This window comes from Clarias gariepinus, chromosome 5, assembly GCF_024256425.1.
Source record: "Clarias gariepinus isolate MV-2021 ecotype Netherlands chromosome 5, CGAR_prim_01v2, whole genome shotgun sequence".
Classification (NCBI taxonomy): Eukaryota; Metazoa; Chordata; class Actinopteri; order Siluriformes; family Clariidae; genus Clarias; species Clarias gariepinus.
The window spans coordinates 6,706,569-6,724,375 of record NC_071104.1 but is presented as its reverse complement, the minus strand read 5'-3'; the positions used below and the strand labels follow the sequence as shown (position 1 = coordinate 6,724,375).

The following is a 17,807-nucleotide window of genomic DNA, read 5'->3' as shown; positions in this document are numbered from 1 at the left end:
TCAAACCAAAAACTACTTAAGAAAACAGGCTCAGGCTCTATATTCCAGCGTTTTCCAGTTTGGACTGCATTACCCACAAAGCATTGGCTGCACTGCGTTATGGGCAATGCTTTGTGGGTAATGCAGTCCAAAACATTGCCCGCACTGGACTACACTCCCCACAGAACTGGGGGGGCGGGCTCAGCAGAGATCATAAGCATTTAAAGAAGCATGTACTAAAACAGGTTGCTGAGAACAGAGCTAGTTTTTACCAGTTAAAAGTAGTGTTTTTATTTTACACAACCATTGGGAATTTTTAAGTAAAAATATTACAAACTTTTCATTAGGACCCTGAAGATCATATTAACATTTAATGAAAAATGTGTCTGGATGACCCCTTTAACCCTCAACTGTGCAACTGTATAAAGAAATAAAAGTGTAAGTCTGTCTGGGTAAGGGCACCTGCCCAAATGCAGTAAATGTATGTAAATTATATCAGAATGCTTAAGATTTGAATTCCCCAAAACAGTTTATGTAGAGTCTACAATCCACTAGGAAACTCATCCCTAAGAACTGCTGCAGTAATTATGAAGACTTCATGTAAAACTGCATTAAATGAGACGAGCCAATACTAACTAGTTTAACTTATGTTATCAGTTTAATTGTTTCATCACTAAAATAGGCAGGAGAGAAGATTCTCTGGATCAAGGGTTAGGAACAATCCATCCATCCATCGTCCATCGATCCTTCCCATCATCATGAGGAGTGTTTGACCAGACTGTTTGCTGTAAGGTAAAGTTAAGGTGCATTGCAACACATTCACTATCAGGCTACATCAGGGGAAACCCTCTAAGCACAAGGAGAACATGTGAAGCATAAGGATTTGAGCCTCAGTATATATGAGAACAGGAGTTGGATAAAGTTTAAACTGGTATAGTCTTTATTCTCTTAAAGAGGAAGTCTGACTTTCCTCCCAGTTCACAACTAAAATCAACAAGCCGCTTCTGCCTGCTAAATCAAATGCTTACTGGTTGTTTTTTGCACCATCAACTGCTGTAAAAATTCCAGAGATAAGCGATTTCTCAAGTTATTTGGCATTAGCAAAGTCACTGAGATCACATTTTTCTACCATTCTGAACACTGAATAGCGCTCTTCTGTATCTGCATGATCTTATGCATTGCACTGCTGCCGCATGATTTTCTTAACGATAAGATGTTCCTATTAAATTGGCCGCTGAGTGAATATTCAGCCTATATAAGTGAAAAAATACATATTGGTCTTTCATAGCTCTTAAACTGTTTAAACTGTTTTTGATAACTTTAGACAGAGCTGTCAGGGAATTTTTCAGTTTCTGTTATCTGATCTGTAATTTCTGGATTTTTTTTATGAGGCCCACTATTACAAAAATGACATCATTTGTAAAGGTCCCTGAATTCCAGTAAGTAAAGAACATAATTAAGCACAAATTGCTATATATAACTATGAAAGTGAGATGAAGCTGAAAGTAAAAGTTTCCAGAGTAAAAGATGTCATTTAGATGGGAAAAAACCTAACAAAATCCTGCAGAATTTAAAAGGTATTGAACTCTTTGGTGATTTTCCCACAGCATTATAAAAATAGAGAAATACAGGAGTTGCATTTTGACGCAAGTTCCTAATTTCATTTTATCTACAGAAAGTAGAAGATCTCTGAGTGAAGTACATGCCTCTTGTGCTGATTGGATGAGGGAAAGGCAAGGTTTGTTTTGATTAGACAGTGCACTTTTGGTCCTGTTTATTGTTACACTCATGTCACATATACTGTACTATACTATATGCTCATCTGCAATTAGACCTAAATTTGAACTTTGCAGATGTTCTAGAAATTTAAATAGATAAAAAAAAACAAAGACACAAATAAAGATCACCAATAGTCAGAAAACCTTTTGGTACATTCAGTGCAAAATATATTTTGAAACAAGACAGGCATCCATATAATACAACTATATACAAACATGGACATGATTGTGAACAACATGCATGAGCTCAGTTTCACCAAACCAAGTGCGTTCATGGACAGTCTTTACCTTTGTTACATAAAAAAAAGAAATCCAAATTAAGACTGGTAACTATACGATAGATGATGTATATATTCTCCTTTAACCCCGTCCGTTGTTAACAGCAACGCCTCATGCAAATAAAACTAAATCAGGACCGGAGTCAGGTCCCTATTTCCAGCATGCAATATCAAGCTATGACACCTAAGGGTCAAGGAATTCAGGTACTGCATTTTAGACCCTGCATGCATTAGTTTAACCATAGATCAGTTTATACAGAGAACAAGAGCACTGCTGCTCTGGGAACATGTATAAGAAGTGGAGACAAATCATAAATATTCTTGTTTAAAGATGCAGATGTGTGGATTGGTAATAGGGTGCCAGTACAATAGGCACAATTTCCCATTTCTGCAAACCAGTTCATGAGGAAAAATATCAGCATTGAGCTTGTTGACAGGTGGCCCCTGGATGATGTCATATGTTAACATAAAAATAATAAGAAACCATATGTAATTGTACCTAAAGAAAAGAATACTTAAAATGCCTGACTTTACATTCCAACTACAAAATGCCATGTTTAACATGCTTCCCTTAGCACTTCCATTAGTAAATATTCATTCCATCCATCCATCCATCAGGGAACCTCTGTAGTGCAACCATGGAGGCCAACGGTGTCCACTGTATTTATTAGGGCCCAAGCACTATGATGTCATAGCTGTTACATCGTCATCATTGCTATGATAGTGCTGATGTCATACCCAGAGAGGCGATATCGCAAGGTGCTTGGGATCGTCACTTGCAACTATATTTTCCATTTGTATGACCGTGGTAGAACATTAACACACTACGGGCAATTTGGAAAAGTCAATTATCCTAATCTGCAGATCTTTAGACTGGGTGGAAACCGGAGTACCCGGAGAAAACCCAACAATCACAGGGGCAGAACATGCAAACTCCATACACCCAGACCTGAGGCGGGAATCAAACCTGGGACCTGGATGTGCAAGGCGACAATGCTAACCACTAAGCCACCATGCCGCCAAATATTCATTATCCAAATATTTATTGTGAATTTGATTTGATTCTACAAGTAGTAATAAATTGTGTCTTTCCCAAAGAGGAAAACAAACTCTAGTTATTTCGCTAGAATATTACTAATGAGGAGTCACAGTCTTGCAACAAAGCACACTAACCTCTATTATTAACTTCAGCTTGCATGCTAATAAAACTTATTCTACAATATCATGTTGAGTTTCTCTGCTCTCATGAAGTAATTTTCTTTACCAGATTCCTTACACAATGGGTTTTGGAAAAAACATCATCCAAAGGCCGATTAAGCATTGCTGCTTACCTCTCCGAACCACAAACCACAGATCAACACTTTACAACTGTAATGCTGCCATTAATGTCATGGTGCACATAATAAATGTGATGTTAAACGAGGCTCCGGAGACACAGTGACATGCAGCTTCAGCATCAGGATATGACAAATATCAGGACATATTACCTTGTGTGTGTGTTTAATAAAGCACGGGATCTGTGCAACATTTAATTACAATTAATGCAGGGTTAGAAATGTCAAAATGAAAAGCACAAATCTTTATTAAACTACTTTCACATGCCTTTTTGTCCCTGGAAAACAATGAGCAAAGATTTAGAATTCAACAATAACTTGAATTGCACTAGGTTTTACTTAACTTTTTCCTATTATTGTTTGTCTTTTTCTTTTCTACATCACCCATAATGCTTCTGGATTACCATTTACTTTTAATAGTGGTGCCTTCACGTGATCTATGTCTAAAGAAAGTAGTGCAGTGGGGTTTTAGTCCTTTACCCTCCTCAGCACATTTATCTCCTTATCTGTACATTCTGCATCCAGACCTTCATGCAGATACCATCATCAACAACATTGCACTCGCCAATTAGACTAATCCACATGTCTTTGGACTCTGGGAGGAAACCGGAGTACCCTGAGGAACCCCACCAATCATTGGGAAAACGTGCAAACTCCACACACAAAAGTGTGAATCGAACCCAGCGTCATTGCTGCCTACTCGTCACCTCATACATTGCCAACTAGATAAAGCAAGTCTCTACTTTAACACAGCCTGTCTTATAGCTGAACTGCATTCTGGGATTTGAGTACCAGTGTTTGCACCAGTGTCTCTATTACTTTTAAGCTGGAATTATAATGAGTCATGAATGAGTTAAGTATTGCTCTTTTCTTTATGAAGCCAAACCCGACTAATTTGTAATTTCTACTGTTTTGGATCTTTTAACACACACCACTAGAATGACGTTAGCAAGTCACTGTGGCAAACAACCACTGAATTCTCATAGAAGTAATATAAATACAGCACCAACCAACAAAGTAGCACCAGAATTGCTAAGCATGTCATACAATACAGTGCAAAAGTCTTGACCCCCCTCATTTCTTCATATTATTTGTATTTTTTTATGTAGTCTTTAGGAATAGTTCTTCAGGCTTCCTAAAGGACTTTTTTTTGTCTCACAAATAAAGATGTTCAGTCTAGTCCCTGTACCTGAGCAGTTTCAGAGGAATGGTTTTGTTTGTGATTCTAACTTAAGGCATGGACCAGTAAGAAACAATTGCAGATGATGACAGATGGTCAGCCCAGTGATTAGTACACTACTGATGCTGAATCCTGAGTGGTTGGAACAGATGAGAGGGAAAATGAGGTCGCTGCTGAGGTTGAAATACTGTATAAAGAACCGATTTTTAAACTGTATCTATAGGCACTTTGCAGCCTGTCGCAGTAGGACGTTTGTTTTCATTTCTTTCATTTATTCTACACCATTAAATTAATATGAAAAAATACGGAAGGGTCAGGACTTTTGCAAAGTACTGTATATATTTCGGTAGAAGGGTGGATTTTTCATTTTCAAGTTACATAACATGGCCAAAAGTATGTGCACCCTGACTATCACACCCAAATCTGCTTTCTCCCTAAACTGTCTCTGCTAAAGCTTGAAGCACAGAAATGTACAGAATGTCTTTGTGTACGCTGTAGCTGCACAGTTTCTTTTCACTGGAACTACAAACCCGTTTCAGCATAACAATACACCTGTGTACTATGCCAGCATCATAAAAATCCTCAACACCCCAACATCAGTCATTAATGCACTTGTAGCTGAATAAACACAAAACAACACGGTCACACTCCAAAATCTAGTGAAAAGCCTTTTCAGAAGAGAAGAGTGGAGCTTAAAGGAGGAATACATCCCAAATGAGATGTCCAACAAGTACATACAGTGCCTTACAACAGTATTCATACCCCTTAGTCAGCAAAAGACAGCAAAAGTCAGACTGGAGACTGGGGTGGAGGGATGTAGGGCAAAGAATTTCACTCTGTAGATGTGCAAAGCTGGTAAAGACATACCCACAGCTGTAATTGCAGCGAAAGGTGGTTTTACTCAGCGGGGGGTGAATACAAAGGCACACCGTACTTTTTGGATATTTATTTTTAAAAAGATTAATCATTAACCATTTATCACTTTCCTTCCACTTCAAAACTATGTGCCTCTTTGTGTTGGTCCATCACATAAAATCCCCATAAAATACATTTACATTTGTGGTTGTAACCTGACCAAATGTGGAAAAGTTCAAGGGATATGAATACTTTTGCAAGGCACTGTATAGTATAGATGATAATCTGGGGTGTGCAAACTTTTGGTCACATAGGTTAGGTTGTTACAATCTTCACCCAATCTTCTAAAGCTGAAGGGACATGGATCAAGGTACGTGAAAGCAGCGAGAAGCAAAGTGTGTAAAAGAATTGTAATTAAATATCGCACAGATTCCTCACTGCTAATCCACAAGTGTAAAAAATAAACATAAGAACACACAATATCCACACAAGTGGATTCAATGACTCATGTCTTTTCTCCGTGGGATTCATCTTTAAATGAAGGTCTCTCATGAGAAACAAGCGCTACAGTTACACCAGCACTGAACGACCCGCTGTAACACCAGTCGTTCCCCCCAATCAGTGTAATGTGAGAAATGTGCATACAGTTTACTGTATTTACTGTATATTGTGGGTTTGTCTCCCTTTTAGTGAAAATAGTGAGTACGCTTGCTGAAGATTTTAGTGTAACCTTTATTCACCGTGTCAGTAACGTGTTTACGTGTAAGAAAGTATTTTTTTTTCTTTCTAGTAGCATTAAATACTAATGAAGTGTTTATGTTCCTATTCAAGATCTAATGCATTCACAGTATGTTTGTGTGTGTTTGAAGACCCAGAAGGAAGAAATCCCAGAAAGAGCCGTCATGCTTTAGTCAGATAATCCTGGTTTCATAGCAGAGGGGAGAAAAAGTCGGGGGAGTCCAGGAGACAAGGCCATCATTAAGACTGAAGATGAGGACTAGGGTACAGAGTAAAAGGCAAAAAAGGTTTAAGATTTTTGAAGATTTTTGAAGCCTCACTCTAGACCAAACGTGCTTGTTTCCTCCACAGCAGTGAGCACCTTCTCATACAGCATGGAGAAGGAGTGGTATGGGGGGAGATCCAAACGATTAAAGCAGGTGTGAGCCCTGTGGAGACACAGATGGAGGATTAAGCTGTGATGCAGCTGCAAATCTCAATAGGGGATATTAAGCCAGCTCTTATCTTATCTCATCTTATCTTATATAAAAAGGCAAATAAGAACTTGCTTTATGTATAAAAACCATTCAAATGCTATACCATCAACCATCCTGCAATATACCAGCAACCATTCAAATGCGTCTCATCTCCGTATTATATGCTTGAAATATTCTGTAAATGTCAATCACTTATGAAAAGTTTTATCATAAATCCCAGTTCGACTTGAACAGCTCAAATCATGGCTCATATAGTGATAAATATTATTATAGCATCCATTCTATTTTCTGCTCATCAACATTAGGGGTTTAACAATACAAGCCGGTCACAATTCAATTTCATTCATGATACTGCATTCATACCTGAATTAAATTTGATTCTCAATAATTTAAAATTTAAATAAGGAAGAATTATTAAAAAGACTTGAAAAAGATTGTTTTTTTATTTCTGTATAATATGCAATGCAATACAACATGTATTTTTTTTTTTGTATTTCATAAAGCTCAGAGTATTTTAGGCCATTTTGCATTTCTATGTTTTAATAAATACATGTACAATCCTGAACTACAAGAAGAACAGTTTCAGACCAACATCTAATAATAGTACTGGTATATTATATATATTATAACTGTACTCCAAGAAAATAACACACCATGTCATATTCCAAACTGCTGTTCATTACAGTCTCTTTGTTGGGATTTTAGTGAAAGCTGCCATTACTTTGAAATGAGCTTAAAAATTAATAACACTAATCCCTAGACTGGCTAGACATACCTTGGAAGGGAAGTAACTTTGCCCCATTTTTCGACGCAGAAGCGTCGCGGCCCGTTGCTCCCCCGAAGAGAGGCGAACCCTTCATAGGGAACACTCGAGGTGCCTGTAACAAACTGCACCACAAAAAACAGAAGTCAGACAGAAAATGTCACGGCCCCAAAGTGACAGGAGAGAAAAATCTATGTAAAACATGTATGGTTGAGTTTAGCAAGAGCAGCAGATCTGGTTTGGTGTACCTGAAGAAGTCTGAGTCTCTGCTCGTTGTTAAAACGCTCCACCGCTGCCCAGAACCATCGGATCACGATGTGACCATCGTGATAACCTTTAGAGAAAGATCCATTCATATTTTTTAGAAAATGCCAAAGTAAAATGATCTAATCAACAGTTCAATTGCTTTACAAAACCATTGCCAAGTCATTCCTACAGTACCTCCTCGATACTCTGTGTTGTTTCTCCAGTCAGCCAGGTCGATTTCTGCAGTCCCAGCAATGACAAGCTCCAGCTCGCGAGCATCAAACACAGAGACCAGCCGCACATCCACAACCTGCAGTGCCACCAGTGAGGGATTACATCTTAAAAGTTTCAGAAGCAAATTTGCTGAAAATTTGCCAGGGGCTTGGAGCTTATCCCAGGAAAACTTATGGCACAAGGCAGTGGCCTCCCGGGATGTGGTGCCAACCCAATGCAGGGCACAAGCACATTCACACCCAATCCTACACCATAGGCAATTAAGAAATGGCAGACAAACAGTGTCTATGGTAAAGACAATCTGTCGACTGTGGTAGGAAACCGGAGTACCCAGAGGAAATCACTACACACAGGAGAAGGTACATGCCATGTCCACGCAAACACAGAATGGAGGGGAGATCTGAGTCTCCCATAACAACTAGGTAAAGTGTTATACATATAAAATGAAAAAAAATATCACAACATTTCATGCAATAATGTTTTTCAATTTTATGCAGTGTCACTGACATCACCAATGGTGCCATACTCAAAGATGATGATGCCGTACCTCATAGAAGCCTCGCACTAGACTCTCGGTCTGCTGAGCCACACCCCTCTCGATGCGCCACTTCACCATGCGCTCAATGTACTCCTTTTTATTTTTCTCACACACAGGGACACCAGCTCCTCCAGGTTTCAGCTCCCGCTCTGTAATCTATTACATTGGAGAACAGTGAAAACTCTACTACATTACTCACACAGTAAAATCTCCAGCATTTATTTACTGTAACACCTTCAGAGTCCAGCTGGACCTGTGCACGGTGTTAAATCAACACTGGGGATTTTGCTGTGCTTATGCTATATGAACAGTTTTCTAATTAAACATAAAAATACATGACGCATAACACACCTGCAAAAACTACTGGAGGTGCTTTAGGTTTTTTGGACAAGGATTAATCAATGAGCTAAAATTAATAAAGAAGTTGTTTATTGTAATGCAAATGTTAACTCTATCAAATTGTAAAAGGGGAAACCTGCAATTGGTAGAAGAAAACATATAATTAAAAGCATAATTGGCATTTTTGGCTAGGATGAGAAGAAACCCCAAAACTATAACCCCAGATGTCTTGTCCTGAATATGACTGATTAGCTTTAACATTACTGTTGAAGGTAAATATATTTAGTCTCCACTTTTAATTCACATTATCATAGATGTCTTTTGCCACATCAACTAGGGTGTCCAATTGATAACATCAGAGACCATATTAAAACAGTTATTGAAATACAAATTTAATTTACTATACAGTGGTACCTTGGCATACAAACGCCGCTTCACAAATTTTTGCCTTAAGAACTGAAATTTTTCAAGAAATTTGTCTCGGCGTACAAAGTATTTTCAGCATACGAGCGAACGAACCGAGCCGCACTGAACGTCAGTTGTGCGCACATCCGGGAGCTATTCTTTATTTTTTCTGGGTTTTTTGCACTTTGTACAAGAGTTAGTGAAGACATAGCACCATGGGTCTCAAGAATGTTAGCAAAGACGGTAGTAGTTTGGTTTTTAAGCAGCCGGTGCCAAGAAGAATCATAGATTAAGGTTAACTGAGATTTAATAACTATTTATTTCATATTTTACTTTATTTACATGTCTTTTCCAAATGATTTGATTGTTTTTATATTTAAAAATATGATTATAGTGTTGAAAAAAAGGTAATATTTGTAATATTCTTTGGGTGGCTGTAACGGAGTATCTGCATCTACATGGTTTCCTATGGGACAATGTGTTTAGCCCTTTTACGAAATTTCACCTTAAGAACTCGCCTCTGGAACAGACTAAATTTGTAGGCAGAGGTACCGCTGTATTAGAATTCCAATGAGTAAAAGAGCCAGAGCCTTTCTCTGCATTTCACACCGTGGGAAAATCCGAGCAACTAAAGCCAAGACCTCAGGAAAAAAAAACTTGTGAACCTCTACAAGTCCAGTTCAGCTGAACCCTAAAAGGCAACAAAAAAGTCTACATCGCTATGACCTGAAAGGCTGTCATGTAACAAAAAGCCCCCACTCCAAGACCAGGATAAAGTGACGTGTGCTGCCTTTTGGGGAAGTCTCAGTCTTAGATAAAGTGACTTCCCTATGGGTGCCAGAAGGGGGAGCAGCAACCACGATGAGGCTGAAGTCGAACAAGGAGGGGAAGCCATGATCTCAGCCAAGCAAGGTGATGTAACTTACTTGGCAGATCAGAGAGGTGGAGACATGTCCCAAATGAGGGAATTACCGATCTGAGTGGGAGCCCTCCACCCTAAAATGCATCTTGTGTAAAGCTGAATCAGCAAGCTGACTCCACATGACGTGGATTATCTCAAGCTGCCCCTGCTGTTTAAAGTAAAACATGTTCAATGCCCAAGTCGTTCTCAATAAGCCTGCTGCATCCATGATAACGCTGTGTAATGTTGCACAAATCCAGGGAAGTGGATGCAAGCTTTACTAAATCAACAACTAAGAACTAACAGCCAACATGCAGGAAAAAGAACCAATAATTAGCTAAACAAACTGATATCAAGATGCCAGGGGGAAAAAAAATCATAACATGGATACAGATTTCTAGGGGAAACAAATACCAAGAAACAAAGGAGAGAAAAACCAAGAACTTAAGGAAACAAAGGCAAAAAAAAGTTTAACATTTGAGTGACAGTGAACACGGTCCCAATTGTAAAGCATCACATTATGGGGAAGAAACCGGTACAGGTCAGAGAAAATCATGAAGAAGGAGGATTAGCCAGAAAGTTCAAACTGGGGTCTTCCAGGAGAATATCCTGGCACTTCATTCAGAACTTTCTATACTGTATGATATAAAGTATGTGACAAATAAAGGCTTTTCCCCTTGTAAAAGCACATTTAAACTGTCTCAGGTACACCATTATTGTTATTTTCAAAGCGCAAAAAAATTCCCAGTCTGGGAATAACTCCGATGGATGGTTATCCCAAAATTACTGTTTTTCCTATTTGGAACTGGACCTGAGTCTCTTAGGTTCAATGGAACAGAAAAAAAATGCACCAAAAAAAAGCACACTGTTTTTGGGTTATGGAGATCCGTTTGGTACTTCTGCTCCTCTGACTCCTAACTAACTCAGTTTTGGTCCGATTGGAAAAACGAGACTTGGCATTTCAAAGGGCTTGAAAAAAAATCTTGCGTTTGATAAAAGTCATGTAGATTAAAAATAATTCATCCCTTAAAAATGACTCCACAGACTATAATGGGTTTTGTAAAGTGTGCATACTGGAAAAAAACAGCACTTTTGGACCTTATTGCATAAACTGTCATTTTGTGCTTAATTCTTGAAATGCACAAGGTGAAAGCCTCTACTGTGAAACAATCCACAAACCAACCACCTACGATTTTTCCGATATAAATAAAAGTATAACAGGAGGGCTGTTGGCTTTAAAGTTAATGCTGGATACACTTTCTGCCATGTCCCCTTGACCTTCACATACTCACTCCCTGATATCACAGGCAGTATACAGACTCTTATTCCTAATCACATGGGCCAGAAATGAGGAGTGTCAGCATTTTTCTCAGTAAAAGCACTGCAACCTTGTGGTCCTACTTTACAATTTCTCCATGAATTTTAAATATCTAGTTTTGGAATGATCTCTTATGGGAATTAGGTTTGGGCTTTAGAGAGCTGACGTGTCAGAAAAACATGAAACACAGATTTTATTTTTGCACAGGTATTATATTATATGTACAGTATTCTGACACGATCAAAAGTCCTGCTTTGACTTGAACACTCATATTATATGAATTGCAGCAGGTTTCACTTTTGTTAACTAATCTAGATGGTGGCTGATGAATACTGCTAAAACATAAAAGCCATGAGCACACAGCTGACCTGTCCAAACACCTCCTCGTTCACAGTGAAGGTGAGATCCAGCATGTTCTCAATGTCGTTATCTTTCATCCACTGCAGGCTCTGATGAAACTCTTCATCCAGAAACTCCAGATCACTCAAATCACAAGGACTAAAAAAAATAAAGGTCAACTGCTCTTACACACATTAGATGTATAGAGACAGAGATGATTTGTGGTCTGCTCAAAGAAAAAAGATTTTTAGATAATACAATCAGATGTAAACCTGTAAGTTCTGATTTATATTATACAGTATAATAATTCAGCAATCAGATCATCAATAAAAGCCTTTTGTGTTGTTTAATAATAATTTGCACTGTGCTTAAGGCATATCAGAAGGTCCCCGGTTTAAACCCCACCCCCACCAAGTTGCCACTGTTGGGCCCTTGATCAAGGCCCCTAAACTTCTCTGATTATAACGAGAACAAATTGTAAGTTGCTCTGGATAAGGCTGTCTGACAAATGCCATAAATGTAATGCAATAACTATACAACTACTGCTTATCTTTCTTTTATAAACTAAAAAGTGTACTCATAGCCAAATTAAATTTGAGTTAGATAGTAAGTTAGATTTATTATTCATTTATTAAGCTATAAATTCTTATGCATGCTATTCTCCATATGAGACTTTTGTCACTGGTAGTGTTGACACGATAAAAAAAAAGAGAGACCAGAGAAAATAAAAACATGTACTGAATATTTAGAACTGAAGCAGAAACACATATCTCAGTAGAAAGACTCACTCACATTCGCAGCAGTCCTTTATAGAATGGCCGGGTGAAGAAGGCATCCAGGAGGTACTGGTGAATCAGAGCGAGGCCCAAAATTCGCCCACTGAACCGGAACCTGAGTAACAAGTGTTTCTTTGATGAACTGGTTGTAACATTAGTTAAAACAGCACTTCTGACTATCAACCGGCAGGAGGAAATTGAGGAGTTGTCTGGAATTGACAGATTATCTGCTGGAAGACATTTTTTATCACTACAGTTTGACTTACTGGACGTTTGTCTGCTTCTTGTCTTTATCTACCTTGTTCCATTCCTTAGATGATAGCTATCAACTGTCAGCCATAAATGCACAAGTGACCGGCGTCATATTGAGTCCGATTACCGAATAAGAGGGAAAATGGTGTGTGAGGTCACGTGACCACAAGCTACGGTACTGTGCATTATTATTTGTGAATAAGCATGAATTGAGCAATGCATAGGAGTAGATCACATGATTGATGACATGGTGAATTTTTATAAAAGAACTGAATGAAAGTGCAATGATTTTTCATAGCGGTTTTCAAAATGTCACCCAAATGGCGAAAATCGAGAGCTTATCTCTACCGGTCAACTGTTTATGGTCATCAACCGTCAGTTGGTATTTAGCTCTCATTATCTTCGGCTTATTTGAATGTCAATCGTTCTATTGCCTTTTTTTTTTGTGTGTTATCTGCTAACTCACCAATCGTGGTGGTTGTCCACAAAGGCCGACATCGGGCTGATCTGCACAGTGTAGGTGTCATTGGCTGAGTATTCGAAGAGTCCGTAATATGGGTTAAAGAGCTCGCGGGACACCAAGAAGAAGAACTCCCTCGACGGGCCACTGTAGTCCAACCTGAGTGGGAAAGATAAGAGAAGTTGATGTACAGTACAAGTGAGTTTTAATTTGCAGCAGTGAAAACACTGTAGTGATGAGTCTTGTGATGTACCGGTCTTATAAATGTACTGGTATAAAGAAATCTGAAATACTTTTATGAATTTATAAATTTGATCAATTTGCTTCAAACTCAAACAGTTCAATCAATCAATAAATCAATAAATATCCTTAACCTGCCACTGAGGTGAAGTTGTCATTATCTCTTTTATTACTATTATTATAATATCCGAGTAGACTCTAAGTCATTAAGTTGTTAAAAGGCTGTAAAACATTTATTAGTTTAATACACTAGAGAAATTTAAATGATTGTACGTCTTTTGTCTCACATCTGGATAAAGAGGGCATTAACTATCCACTGCATCATCTAAAACAAGTACAATATAAGCACATTATAGTAAAATCAAACTAACCAGCCCACTCTGAACAAAAACCTTTATCCAATCTTGCAAATTTGTTTGCGGAACATCTGAGATGAGCCCAACATTAATAATCCAGACCTGAAACTGGAGTACAATCCAAACCACTGAAATGTAATCCTCTGGTCGACTCACCCTTCCTCTCCTACGAAGCTGACGTACAGTTTGCTTCTCTGCAGATCCTTCCGTGAGTAGCACATGATCTGGTTGAAGGCATCTTCCAGTAGATGATCTCTACGGATGATCAGTCTGTGAATGAGACCGGATATAAAGGAAGCCGGATGTTAGGAATTAGTGAATAACGTTTCACTCTTAGGACCCATTCAGGACATTTTCTGCACTCAAACCCCTCATTCCAGAATTATTTAGGACTTGGTCTATCACACTTAAGTATTAATGGTTCTGCTGGTTCCATATTATACTAGGAATTAGTGCATTTAATATTCTAGTGTCATACTTGATACATGGAACTGAGCCACAAGTGAAAACCACAACCAGTTAACATTATCAGTTATGGTACTTTGGGTACATCCTGGCATATGGCCGAGTCATCAGGATAGATAAATCTGGTAATTCAGTACATTCAGGTCGTCAGCTGCCTTCATTTTATTGCCACATAACGTATCTGAGTCTAAACTTGACTGAATTAAGCCTAGATCATAAGACTGTCTCCAGAGGCTTGTACAGTGGACACGCTTCATGCGCTTCCCTTCTTACTCTGACACGCCCATCACTCTGGAATAGTCTTAGTCTGGGCTTAGTATGGACGCACAGCTGTTTAGGCCCAATCCTGTGAGTTCTCATCACATTAAACATAGCTCTGCTTTCTGCTGGCCATGTTCTTGTACAATGCAACTTCACCAAGTCTTTAAATGAAGTTTTTGACCACATACAGTATCTACTAGAAAACCTAAAGGGTTCAGCACGGTCATTCCAGGATATGATAAAGTGTTGGACAGGTCTAACCCAATTCCAGTCAATTCAATTTTCCTTAGTTGTTTTCTTTGCTTAATGCAGCCCGATAATGTGACCTTTCTGAAACACATTCTTTGTTTTCGCCAGACAGGGTATGTGTGTATATAAAATCAAGGCATACAAAGAAAATTCAAACTTACTTCACTTTTCCTGGGCCCTGGCCATAACCCTTTGTCTCCAGTTTGCGGTAGAAGTTTCTTAGTTTAGCCTCGAAGTCGCGTTTGTAAGGAGCAGGGGCGCGAGCGTTCGCACGAGGAGTCCCTTTATGTCAGTGTGCAAGAGGAGAAGGTGAAAGATAGAGAATGTAATTATCATAGATTAAAAATACATTTTTACAATGTTAACATTCCGTCATTGCATTATAGGATGAAATGTAGGGTAATTAATAATAATAATAATAATAATAATAATAATAATAGAAAAGTAAATTTAGCTTAAAATATGCAAATCATCATCTGACGCTGATACCACAGAGAAGACGCAGAGGTAAAAGAAAAGAGGAGGGAGACTGGGTCATGTGACCTCTCACCAGGGGAGCTTTGTGGGGACGCATGACTGTAACTGGGGTGCAGTAAGGCATGGGGCGGCACATACGACATCACTTCCTCTTCAAACAGACTGCAAGGAGAGATGGGGTTTGTATCGTACAAACAAGTCTGCCATACACACTATGGTGTCAACCACACACACACACACACACACACGCACGCACGCACACACATACAGAGTTACGGACCTGAGCAGCATCACCAGGTCTGCATCGCTCGAGAGCCGAGCTAATCCAGGCGCACCTTCGTTACGAATAAACTGGACCTTCTCTCTGCAGACACAAAGCTTTCAGTCAGTCCTCTTTTTATTCGATTTCAGATATCCCCCCCCACACACACACACACACAGAAAATACTGAAAATCATTTTATCATCATGTTATTGCAGTGAAGTAAGATAATTCTTTAGCTCTTTGTGAGCTTCAGTTTTTCATGTCTAAATGAAGCGTGGCTGATAAAGAACCTACTGTACCTGAGGGAATGGTTTCTCACAAGCTCTGGTTGTCGCTCCTGAAGGATCTCAAAGATGTTTGGTTGTCGCAGGAACGCCACAATTTTCTCGTTGTAAGCTGCAGAAAAACAGAATATACTTAGAATTCACAAGACGCTCAGCCGCAGGGATTAAAAATGCCTCGGGGTCAGCACACACCATTACTGTTCTCTCTTCTCACCATACCTATGGAGTTTCTTCACTGTCTTTTCAGTGTACAGAATCACAGTCACTGATCATTAGTTTGTGTTATGATAAACAAAGATTATTATTTACTAGCCACAAGAAGGATGAAGCAATGCGCTTTTTGTAACGAGTCCTAAATCAGTGTGTTCTCTTGTGAAGCCAGTGGTTTAGATGTGAAGCAGATCATGGCTTGGTGCGTTTGTTAATCATGGTTTAAATCCCGATCTTACTGTACACTAATAACAATATTCATAGATCAATGTACAAGGCATTCAATTTAAACCAGGATGAAATAAAAAAAAGTCTGAAAGGGTTAAAGGGCCCGTCTATTTATCATCAGACACATCAGGTGCCGGAAACACCCCACCGTGGAGATATATCTGTCTTTACTTATGGAGCTCGGCGTGAAGGACCATGCTCAAGGGTCCAATAGTGGCAGCTCAGCAGCATCGGGGCTCGAAACCGAGATCTTCTGATTGGCAGTCCAAAGCCACCCCTGCCGCCTGTAGAGTTCTAACCAAGCCATTTCCACATGTTTCGGCCATTAAAGGAGTTCCTGGGAGGCCAGCGTGAAGCAGGCAGTCTGAACATGGCTCCAGGATACTGAGAAAACTTTCTACCTTAACCATATCTGAGCGCTAGTGAAACTCTGGATAAGTGCATTAGTGTAACAGGGGATTATATAGAGACATCAAGGGAGTTTTTACTCTCATAACTGTGTTCTCTTATTTGGCACAATCAAAAGTCCCAGTTTGACCTGAACACCCCTCAAATCCATTGATTAATCATTTACTTTTTTATTGCATAATGTGGTTTATACATTACATATACTTTTCTTTTGGAGTTTTTTCTTCCAGCTTTCAGCAAGCATTAGTGGGCTAGAGGGTCATGGTAAAGCTGTAGTCATGGCAACCCCTGTCAAATCCAGAACAAGGTCAAGAGCAAAAATGTCTGACATTAAGTCGCAGTGAAAGCAAGACTGAGGGAAAATTAAGACTGAAATCCTGTCAGGAGCCAAGCTTTACTTTAACTCCTTATGGATTGTAACAATAATCAAGTTATGTGCTTTAGAAGAAGGAATAAGACTGAGACTGAGTCCAACAACAAACCTCTGGAGACATATTTAATTCAAGACAGATAATTTCAAATCCTACTTTATACACCACATTGGATTAAAGCCTTCTCTCAAAAGTGGTCTCAATAAAAAAGGCATTACTCAACTGGACAAATTATTTCCCACTCAGTGGGGATGTAGACTGAGGTTTTCCATTCCACTTACCCATAGGTACGAGGTCATGGTACTGGTTACGACTGGAGCCAGCGAAAGTGCTGGAGGGCCGAGGTTGCATGGGTGGGCTCGGGGAGCGAGAGTCTTCAGCCACCTGAAGCAGAGACATAATTAACTACTGTATGTACATTTTTCAACTAAGAACAAAAGAGACCTAATACAACATAGAGACAATACCTGAACCTCCCCAGCGCTGTGGCTCCTCTGGCGGCTCAGATGCTGTCGGTGGGCCAAGAGGCCGCTGGAGCGAGAGCTCTGCAGGGGTAACCGCGGGTCAATGAACGTCGTCGCACGACAGTTGTGATCCACAAAGAAGAGCTGGTGAGAGAGAACGAACAGGAATCACTTCTGTTTACAACATCCAACTGATATGGAGAACCTCAGACAGAGAATACTGCACAAGGAGAAACAAACATGACAAGATGTTGTGATTGTGTTTTATTTTTTCTTAAATTACAGCAACTTGTCAAGGATTATAATGTTTTATGTATTAATGAACAGGATATCCCATGTTT

At 39.2% G+C, this 17,807-nt stretch overlaps 1 protein-coding gene across 1 annotated transcript in view; it reads right to left on the bottom strand.

Moving 5' to 3' along the window:
* Positions 1–1,918: 1,918 nt before the first annotated feature.
* Positions 1,919–17,807, bottom strand: part of hecw2a (HECT, C2 and WW domain containing E3 ubiquitin protein ligase 2a) — a 36,482-nt gene continuing 20,593 nt past the window's right edge. The window contains exons 16-30 of the mRNA XM_053497207.1: positions 17,470–17,610; positions 17,284–17,386; positions 15,801–15,897; positions 15,518–15,601; positions 15,311–15,399; positions 14,922–15,042; positions 13,942–14,055; positions 13,196–13,348; positions 12,494–12,592; positions 11,731–11,860; positions 8,409–8,555; positions 7,823–7,937; positions 7,630–7,715; positions 7,394–7,506; positions 1,919–6,570 (exon numbers count right to left, since the gene is read on the bottom strand). Of these exons, the coding sequence (XP_053353182.1) occupies positions 6,459–6,570; positions 7,394–7,506; positions 7,630–7,715; positions 7,823–7,937; positions 8,409–8,555; positions 11,731–11,860; positions 12,494–12,592; positions 13,196–13,348; positions 13,942–14,055; positions 14,922–15,042; positions 15,311–15,399; positions 15,518–15,601; positions 15,801–15,897; positions 17,284–17,386; positions 17,470–17,610 (1,704 nt within the window). The 3' untranslated portion in view covers positions 1,919–6,458. The remainder of the gene's footprint in view (positions 6,571–7,393; positions 7,507–7,629; positions 7,716–7,822; positions 7,938–8,408; positions 8,556–11,730; positions 11,861–12,493; positions 12,593–13,195; positions 13,349–13,941; positions 14,056–14,921; positions 15,043–15,310; positions 15,400–15,517; positions 15,602–15,800; positions 15,898–17,283; positions 17,387–17,469; positions 17,611–17,807) is intronic.